The 10,756-nt window shown below is 37.3% G+C and overlaps 1 protein-coding gene across 1 annotated transcript in view; it reads left to right on the top strand.

The window, feature by feature from the left end:
• Positions 1–458: 458 nt before the first annotated feature.
• COL19A1 (collagen type XIX alpha 1 chain) overlaps positions 459–10,756 on the top strand; it is a 185,335-nt gene continuing 175,037 nt past the window's right edge. The window contains exon 1 of the mRNA XM_061989050.1: positions 459–577. Within this exon, the coding sequence (XP_061845034.1) occupies positions 459–577 (119 nt within the window). The remainder of the gene's footprint in view (positions 578–10,756) is intronic.

Raw genomic sequence — 10,756 nt, 5'->3', positions numbered from 1 at the left:
TATGGGTATCTAAATTAGTTGTCTAGTAGTGGAAGTAATCACAGTAAGAGCGAAGCTGGCTTTAGAGCTGAAAAGACAGTACAGAATGTTGCTCCCGTGTTCCAAAAGCTGTTGTTTTCAGGAAAGGGGGGTTAAAAAGAGAACATGTTGTTCTTGGAAAGTATTGGTTCAAGTTCGGCAGCCGTATTCATTTCCATTGTTTTTCACAAACATCCTTCATTCTTATCAGTTCAGATGATAAAAGAAAATAGCAAATGCATTTATCTTTTTCCAAAGTCATCTACTGAGTGAATTCTGCACTGATAGCTTTTATGTCAAAAAAATGAATATTGAAGGTTTCTCTGACTTAAAGTGCCAGATCTCAAAATAGCTTGTCAGTCTCTACTCTAGGAAGTCCCAGTCATGCTAAAAGTCAGTATTTACCTCTGTTTTTAAAGTTTAATTTCATAAACTAAATCATGGTATCGTATTTCACAGGATTTGATCTGGCAGAAAGCTTTTCTTTGAGGCAAACATCTTGTGGAAGGGAAAAAGTCTGTTTTAAACTGGGAAGCGCACCTCTCGTCAGAAACACGAAGTAAGTAAGATAATACTTTCATCCTAAGTCTTTAAAAGAAGGGCTCAGACTAAATGCTACTAGTGATCTGAAACACTGAGCAGTGTATATAAAGGATGCCACAGAAAGATGTCTTTTTTCATGTGTTTTCGTCTATATAACGTTTTTTTCTTCAGGAAGTATTTTGATTCAGGTGTGGTTTTCTTCTGCAATCTGGAAGTGTCTAGGTAGGAAGTTAATTGCTAACATGTTTTTCTCAAATTGTGATTCTGATACTGAAAACTCTGCTGTTCATATGTAAATTTATAAACAAAAGAAAGAAAAACTAATCATGGTAGATTTATACTAATACAGGGAAGATTTATACTAATCATCCCTCAGTGAAATTTGCTTTCCTGTCATTACTGCTGGCAGGATTAAAAAGAGTGAATGGTCACCACTTCCTTAAATGCCGGTGGAATTGACATCTTGCCTTTGAGCACCAACTCAAAGAATACTCTGTGTAGAGGTGAAACTAGGAAGCATCCTATTCTGACACAGGGTGGGGTGAAAGGCAGAGACTGTGCAAAAAATAAAAAGGAAGGTGAAAGAGAGTAAGGCACAATGGGATTGGATGGATTTAACTTTGCACAGGGACAAGGAAATGGCAAGAAGCAGTTAGGAATGTAGTTTCAGGTTCCCCGTGCTCAGTGGAGAGAATCATCTCAGTGCTTCTTGGTTGAGATGTGCTCTGAGTCATGAGACTGTGGTTTCTGTACAGTGTGTTCCTGTGATGACAAGAGAAGCAACTGTATTCCTCTTTCTTCAGGTTAGGTATTCTCTGTTGCAAGAGGTCTGGCTCTGGCTTGCCTAGGAAAAAATGCACTCAGCCCTTGGACTTCACCTTTGCTTGGCTCCTGGGCAGAGGAAAGAGGGACTATGGGTAGCATGAAGCCAAGGGAAAGGGAAAAGAGAGGAATTGGAGACACTCAGACACAAAACAAAGTGATCTTTGAGAGAGGAGAAGGAAGCAGGAACTAAGTATTCTCGTCACCAGATAGATTCAAAGGGGTTTTTTTTAGGTATTAGATACTGTAAAATGCCACAGGTTTATACTAGTTTAATTTTGCAAAGTTAAAAAGTGATCACTGTTTTTTAAAATACATTGAACATTAGCTATTAAAAGAAAAAATAGTAGATAAAATTACTTGACCTGGAGCACTTTATTTTTGTTAGGGCCTTTCCAGTATTTTCAAGGTTGTTTTTAGAAGATAAAAGGCAAAATTGAGTACTGTTCATACAGGCTTTTACTAAAAATACTTTGAAAGGTTGTCAGTAAGAAAACTTTTTAAAAATCCATTTTTCACTTTTGAGACCTTTACAGTTTTTTTTTTCAATGGAAGGGAATTTGAGGGAATTGTGAGACTGCAGAAGAGCAGAAAATCAAGGCAATCACAAAAAATGACAGGAAGTTTTCCTTCAGGAATAAGATGTTAAATAGTGCTTCATGTACACTGAAATACATATTGCAAGCTGACTTACTTTAATCTGGAACTGTAAGAAAATCAACATAAAAAATAGGAGCTAGAAATTTAAATGGGCAAATTACTTAAAAATCATGCTACATTGAGGGAAAATTCATAATTCAGAAGAACAGATTTCTAAGAATTTGCTAGTTTTGAAAGGAATGTGAGAGTTAATGTTGAGGTTGAAAAATATAAATATTTCTTCTAGATTTTATTAATAGAGCCTGAATACTAATATTTGTGTTTTATTTTCTTCTTATTGTGGAGTGGAAATGGAGACTGGAGAACCCATGGCTGATAGCTGTGGCTTAACAAAGCCTTAACTCTTAGCAATTGCAAAGAAATGAGAAAGACACAGTACATCATTTTTTTTTTTTAGTACTTTATGCAGTGGGAGAGAAATCTAACTTCCTACCTTATATTTTATCTGTTCTTTTTTTTGGGGAAGGATGACTCTGAGACAAAAAGGTCTAGTTTTTCTTAATTTTCAGTGTAGCTTGGGTAGAGAATAAAGAATTTCAGTTAAGAGTAAACCTGGAAGGCGAGTGGTTTGGCTTTAATGGTCTCTTGCTTCTCATGGTCCTCTCCTTGTTTGTTCTTTTCTTCCGTGTAGCCTCATTAAATCTTTCCAGTTTCCCCTAAAAATGTGCATAACTAATGGATGAAAACTTTAGCTGTATGAAGCAACAGAGATGATTATTAATGGAATTAATAGAAGTGCTAATGAATATAGATATATTTATTAATATAATCAGGCAGAAAATTAATATCATGTTATTGATGTTAATAAGGTACAAGATAAGTTTTTCTGTCAGCTTGCCATGGTAAATAGTACCTTTTACAAGTATCTTATTGAAGAAAAAGTTAAAAGCATTTTCAGTAACATTCAGGCATTGCAGAATTGCTATTAAATCCTACTTCTTCATGACAGTAGTCTTGCTCACGCTTTTTTAACCTTTCTTCACAGAGAAATACATGTCATGATTAAGAACAGAATTTCTGTTGTGGAGATAACACTTCAGACAAGATTTTAAGAAAGGATTTGTTTAAAGTAGTTTTGATAGTCTTCTGAACTCCCAAGTTGTTTTTTAAAAAGAAGGGCAGAGGGCAGTCAGGAGCACAGATTCAGGTTTTGCCATGGTAGGGTTGCAATGAAGGATAGTCAGGAACTCTGGTATCTGTCATCATAACCTTATAATTTACTTAATCTCAGTTATCCATGTCCAATGTCTTGTAACTTACTATTTTTATTTACATCTCCTTCTCTTACACTATGTCAGATTGTGTGGTTCCAGACCCCTTGTGCTACTAGATGCACAGAGGTTTTTAGGATCATTCTGCCTCAGAACATATTTTAGTAGACGTGGTGTGCAGTAAGCAGCAGAACAGTGTTTGTTATCCATCCTGCAGGAAACTGAGAGTATCTGATTAAGCTGACTAGCAAGTATCAAGTAACTTGGCACATCTCCTCTTGCATTTCATTCATTCAGTCGTAGTGTGGGTAATAGAAAGCTATGCTGTGCCATTTTTCATGTGTGATGCCATTTTGGTTTTTTTCAATGGACCTGGAGTAGTGTTGCACCTATTTATATGTTGTAAATAATTTACAATGCAGTGTCAGCTTGGGAAATTGATTATGTCTATTTACGTTGTATTTTAGTTATATCTGTTATCTTTACCTCTTTTTGTGAGGGAGTTTTGTACATATTTTGTCTTGTGACAGAAGATGGATAGGTTTTCTTATGCTCCATGTAAATGACTAGTAATATTAACTGAATTGTAGTCATACTTTTAGGATTTCAATTAAAAAGATGTGAGTTACTTACTGCAATTCTTACATGGACGTGAATAGTATTCCTGACTAGAGTAGCATTGCTGAACCTTGGAATCCTGAAGAGATTAACAGTAAAATACTGTTACACAATCTATTTATATAGTCATAGTAATAGCATTTGTATAATCTTTTAATTTTATTTCAATAAATACCTTATGGAGTCACATTTTTGTCCTCTCTAGAGTTTAACATTTACTGCCTTTGCAGTGTATTCCAGTTTGGCATAGAGCTTGCTGACAGAGTGTTGGGCTGATAGCAACTCTTTTAGATCTACCAGCAGAACTCAGTACTTCTGGACAAGGCCTGTTAAGCTAATCTGTGTTCTTTAATTGCCTTAGAGTAAATCACACTATGGTGAAATAATTTCACTGTCCTTCTCTAAAGATGGATCAAATGTCAGTTGTTCCTCATTCTCACTTTTCTGGATTGCTGATGGGCCATTTGTTTCTCCTCTGAAAGCGCCAATAAAGGAGATAGTAAATTGATTTTGACTGTGCTTCAGAATGTTTTTGAAATGGATTGTTTATGATTAGCAAATATTAATGGCACAGTCATGGCTTTCTTATTTTGCAACTTGTTTGGCTTCACAAACAGTATTAATTTACTGAGGAGATTATCATAGCTGGCTGTTAAATGATCTCAGAGTTACAGCAGTTAGAATTACTCTCAAGACTTTTATAGGAATTCTTCCGCCTTTCGGTGTAAGATACTGGAAAAAGATCCTGGATTTTGACTGTATTTGGACTACTGAGCTCCATCTGCAGTGTTGTCACTCACTGCTGCCAGAAGAGCTGTGGCTGTGGCTTGGACCATATTTCAGAGAAAATGTTTTACCTCCTTGTGATGTCTAGTTGCTGGGTGCAGAAATACTGTTCCCACTTCTGTCATTGTGTTTCAAGATGGAGTATTGTTTCTGCTAAGAATAGAAGTCAATGATGAAAGAATATTTATGTGGGATTTTTTTTGTTAGTTTTTCGTGCTACACTTTTAAATCACAAAAAAAAATTAGAATCACAGAATCTCAAGGGCTGGAAGGGACCTCAAAAGATCATCTAGTCCAACATCCCCTGCCAGAGCAGGATTACCTAGAGTAGGTCACATGGGAACTCATCCAGGTGGGTTCTAATGCAAAGGGAATTGCATTTCCTAGAGCACAGCTGGCATCAAGCAGGATGGTTTCTGTGCTCACTGTGTCCTGGTTTAGGCCCATCAGGGAACAAAAGACCATGATTAACCTCAAGGACCAAAGACATGAGGATTGCCAAAAGGCAGGGAGAGCTTAATTGCTGCTTAAGGTCCAGGACAAAACAGACCAGGCTACTCGGCTTGGGGAAGAAAACAAAATAATTTAATGCAATACCAACTGAAACATAACCCTAAACCCCAAAACATAACCAAAATGAAACAACACAGAGTGGTACAACAATGAAGAGTCTGACCAGCCCTTTAAGACCACCTTCTCCCCACTCCTCCCCTCTTCCCCGGCTCCTGGTTTTTTTACCTCCTCCTTGTGCATTCATCCCAAAAGCTGCAGCTCCTTTTTGCCTCTCGTGTGTGGCTGCTCTGCGGTGCGCAGGCTCCAGCACAGCCTGTGCCATGGCTGCCTCCTCACACAGTCTCTTGCCCATCCAGGCTCACTCACATGGAGCTGCTGGTGGCTCTCAGTCCTGCCATGGCTCTGCATGGCTTACAGGGGTACAGCTGCATTCTCGCCACGGCTTGCAGAGGGGTCTCTGGTCTGGTGCTCCTCCTCCTTTCCTCATTCTCTGACTGTGGGGTCTGCGTCATCGCCTCCATGTTGTATCATTCCTACCAGCACTTCAAATTCCCGTCCCTAAATAGTGATGGCAGAGGTGCCAGATTGGCCCATCTGGGCCAGAGGTGGGTCTGAACCCAGGAGCCAGGGGACAGGCCAAAAGCTCTTTACTGGGTCTTCACTGCAACCCACTCCCCCTATTACCAAGCAGAAGCTCCTCCTTGCTAAACCATGACACACTGTTAGAAAACTTTTCATAGCCAACACCTACCTCTTTGCAACCATTTTACTTTGCCATATATTCTGTGGTTGTATGTTCTGAGACTTCATTCTTCATCAAAATAAGAAGTACTGAGTTATTTGTGTATGACTTCAGCTATCAGCAAATGTTCTCATGCATATGATTTTTCCTCAGCTTTGTACATGGCGTGTGTTTTGGGTAGCAGAGTCTACTTTAGCAGTCTTCTTGGAGAATCTTATTGAGATATATATTAAAAAGTTATTTACCTATTTCTTAAATACAGTATAGAATAGATAGATTTGAAAGTTGCCAGTTATCAAAAGATTTCATTGAAAGTTCTTAAAGCATCTACTGAAAATGTCAATGAGGTGGCACCCCTGTTTGAAGGCAGTAGTTACAGTTATGCTAACCAGCTTTTATCAGTGTTTACACAAAGTCCTGCTAGCCTTTGGTCTATTAAAATATTAGATAATTATGTAAGAAACCACCTCTCCCTTCCTATATTGCGTATTTATTTGGGATTATTTGAGCTTTTGGTGCCAAAAATGCTGAGACTGAAATGTCTGGTATTTTGATTGCAGGGTATTTTCAAGAAAAGGGCCTTGTGTCTGGAATTTGCTTCCTGAATGTGGGAGCATGAATTTGGTACAAATTCTGATGCTTTCTTCAGGTCCTTCAAACTAGCGGATCAGAAGCTGCGGTGATATAAACTTTCTTTTTCTTATTCTTGTCGAAAGGTACTGAAGTTGTGTACTCCGTGTTTACTTCCAGAAACTTGAAAACTTACTATATTTTATAAATTAAAAAAGAAGGATAATATAGAGGTTACTTTTGAAGGAATGAAGTGGAGCTGCAACTACCATGTAAATACCAGTCATTTCATAACTAAGGAGAAAAATGGTGTCCCTTCCCATGAAACATGATAGGGCAGTGCTTCTTTTAAGGAATAAGCCCATGTGAATGTCTTTTTCTGCATGTTTGGGCTTGTTTCTATATAAAATTAACGAGAAATACACCAAGATGTTTTTATAAAATTTGAAATTCAGTCGTGAATGGATTTTAATTGTCGTATTGGGCTTGAGTCATCACGTAGTTTAACATCCCGTTTACTGTGCAGAAATGATTGTAAAAGCAAAAGTAATGACAGGTGGCAGAGGGGAAGAGTATATATAAAAATGCATAGTTCTTGTGTAGAAAGAGAAGAAAAACTATTTTGTCATTGACTGTAATCTGAATTCTTTGATCTATAAGGTTGATCCCCCAACAGTAGACAGCATCATACCAGTTGAATTGGTAAGACAAAGTTGTATGAAGCAAACTATTTCTTTACCTTTTTTCCTCAGAGATGTTGTTCATTCCATAAAGCACTTGAAGATAAAGGGAATGAGTTTTGAGGAGGTGTGTGCTTCAGGGGCACTTGTCCACAGTAAGAGTGTGCAGAAGACCAGCAGTGCTTGTGTGGTTCCCCCATATGCCTCGTGGTTTATAATGAAACTTAAGGCAGTCCATAAGCAAATCACAGAAGCCCTGGATGAACATATAGTAAAGGCAGTTTACTTTCCTTACTAAAAAGCTTTCCTCAATTTGAGAAACGTGTATCTCCGTTCAGATTGGTGTTATTTTTCCCTGCTGCCTTTGTTTTAAAGAAGAGATCTGTCTAGACAAGATCATTATTTGGAAAGAAAATAAAACTAGGGTTTCACCTTCACACCAGTCCTCTCCAGCTCTCAGCCTCATCTCACCTCCTCCACATCAGCATCAGCCTTTCTAGTCAATGAGGCTGTTGGCTGATGCTGCGGCTGTAATCACCAGCTGTCACAGCCAGAAGGGAGCAAGAAGGCACTGCTGGGGCGAGGAGCAGCCCGCTGTTAGCTTAAGCAAACCCTGAAATGGCACCTTCAGTTTAATGGTTTAACCTGTCCTCTGGAAAACTGTTCTGTTGTTCTGACTAAAACAATGGCATCTGCAATATCTAAACGATTTCACTTTTGCTTAATACTCACTAGATAGAATTCCTTTTTATTTTCATTTGATATGGATGCCTATGGTGATTTAGCCACAGTTTTTTTGAGTTTTCATGTTGGGTGAGACAGCAAATCTTAAAGCACATACTGTTACAGATACTACAATTGCTGGATGAAGGAGTTGTGTTACTAGATTTCTAGATTCAGCACAAGGGATTTACTGTGATGCTTCTCTGACCCTTCTTCAAAAAACTGGACATAGGTTCTGCTGTTCAATTTACCAGTATGTTAGCTGAAGAGAACCATAAGTGATGCTGGGGTGTGGGAACTCTCCTAAGAGTTTACACATCTCTTACTCCTTGCCAAACATGGTGACATTTAAAATCTTTTAATGTCATTTTGTGTTTTCTTGACCCTCTTTTTTTAAGAAAAGTCTTCCAACACTGAGTGATGAGAATAGGAGATAGGAGAATAAATCTGTAAGGTGGATGGATGCAGATCTAAGTCTGTAGCAAGACCTATATTTCTTTAGAACACCAGTCAAAATGGTCTTAAAACAAAAATACAATTGCAGAATTAATGGAGTTGAAGTTAATTATAACTTTAGAGTAACTGTGGGTGTAGACAGCAACACTGTACGGAACCACTTACAATTCTATGAAATGTGCTGGATGTAACGCATGCAGCTGAGGATAGCCCCCATATGCTCTAGTATAAAATTAGAAATTGAAAGAGCAATCTTGCTGATTCAGCAGATTAAAAAACCCCTGAAACCTGTAATAGATCAGAATTTCTTTTCTTTTCGGCTTTTGGGATTTAACACTCTGTGAAATGTCTTTTGTAATAGCTATGCTGTCAGATATTCCTCCATCTTAACTAAAGTTGTAACTACAAAAGATGGATATGCTGATACATCTGTGTCTACAGTGGGGCTTTGTTGTTTAAAGATGTCATAGAGATATAATTCACTTCCCCTGCCCCTGCTTCTTAGTTTTTAGTTTTTCTGTCTAAAAATAATTCATGAGCTCTCTCATAGTGAAGCTGCCTGGTGCTTTTTTCATTACACTGATTTTCATTTCTTTTCAGCTGGTTGTAAAAGACTTTTGGCCTCTAGCATTTCTCTGTGGTTAGCTCTTTTAGTTTTTATCATCATGCCATGAAACATTTTTCATTTGAGGAAAAATTGTGAATTTAAAACCAAAATAGTTATTTAATTTAGCATGACCAGTAGAGTCCATGGCCTAGATTTGTCTCTTGGAGATCTGGGTATCAACTTGATTTCAGTCAGAAATGTGCAGAATTTGCTGATTGAAGTGAATATTTGTCATGTCACAAACTTATTTCAAAATGTGGAATGATTTAATGAACTTCAACACGTAGAACAGTCTGTAATCTATGGAACCTAAGTCCTGCTGTGTAGATACTTTGTGTTAACAGAACCATGTGCAAGAGATCATGTTATGTTTGGATTTAGTCAATGTGACTAGTTGCAGAATCTCAGAATTGTATGTGAAAAAATATCCTAAGAATACTCTGGATCTAAGCATGACAACACATGCTTTTGTCTTTCTCTGTCTGAGCAGTTCAGAATGTTACTTGGTTGCCAGTTTAATCTATGAAACTAAACAAAATAATATAGTAATAATCACCAGGAACACATACAATAACAAGAACTGTTTTCCCAGACCTGGGGATGCTCCCAGGTCCAATTCTTGCGCTCAGGACCCTCCATGCTAGTTGTGCTTACTTTGAAGTACTGCACATGCAATTGCAGCATTAAATGTTTGCTGTTGTGCAGGATTAGCGTCTAACAAACAGCTGGCTAGTACAAGATTAGTAGACGATACGCATTTTATAAGTAAAGGTGTTATTTCTCGTACAGTAAGCTGGGGGTTGTTTTGATGTTTTGGTTGGGTTTTTTGGTGTTTTTTTTTAACATTTCCTGTGAAATTAAGTCACTGAGAATTGAGAACGTTTAACATAGGATGTTTCATTCCTATGTGAACTGTGGAAAATATGTGAGAAAGACAGTAACTCAAAAGATTAATCGTATGAACAGAGACATTAGAAGAAAATGTACCACAACAGGACCAAACGTAGAAGATAAGTTGTAGCAGTGGTTTAGTAATGAAACTGTATGTGATGACTTAAATATCTGAAAAAATTAGATGAAAGAAATGCCATCAGACTACCAATGTCTGCATTTACTCAAAAAAGACCATAGACTTTGAAACGATTTCTTTTTTTTTTTTAATAGGTTACTTTCCTGTCCCCAGGATTTTCTTTAAATTTAGGAAGAGATAAATGATTGTATTACTGTTAGTATGTGGAGACAGATATGCTACGCTACCAGGAAATTACATAAGCTTAAGATTGGTTTGTTGTGAAAGTTAGGAGTGCTAAAAAAACCACTTTGTGATTCAAGATAGCTGATATGATTTCATGGAGAGGAAAGTCATGACTCATTAACTGGTTAGAGTTCTTGAAAGATTGAAGAGTTAGAACAGAGCCTTGATTCATTACTCTCCTTAAGGACCAGTTAGCACTACTTAAATGAATCCATATTACACCTGAGATTACATTTTTTTTACAGCAATTAAATATAATCTCTTCAAACAGCTTGTATTGGATTGATTTTCTTCTCATACACAAGTATGAGTTTTTGTCAAAGGATGGCGAGGGAACAAAGTACTTCCTTTTTAAAAATTCCAAAATATTTCTTCCATCTCATTGAATGCTTAAATGTTACAATCTCATATAAAGAAGAATATTGGTGATATTAGTGATATTTTCTTTAGTTACAACTCTTCCACATTTTATCTACTAGCCTTATGTTTGTAGTAGGTAACGTTAAGTTCCTCGAATTTTCAGCAGCAGTAAAGGTTTCAGTCTCAGCCTTA

Source organism: Colius striatus, chromosome 2, assembly GCF_028858725.1.
Source record: "Colius striatus isolate bColStr4 chromosome 2, bColStr4.1.hap1, whole genome shotgun sequence".
In the NCBI taxonomy this organism is placed as follows: domain Eukaryota; kingdom Metazoa; phylum Chordata; class Aves; order Coliiformes; family Coliidae; genus Colius; species Colius striatus.
This window is presented reverse-complemented; position numbering and strand designations above follow the sequence as displayed.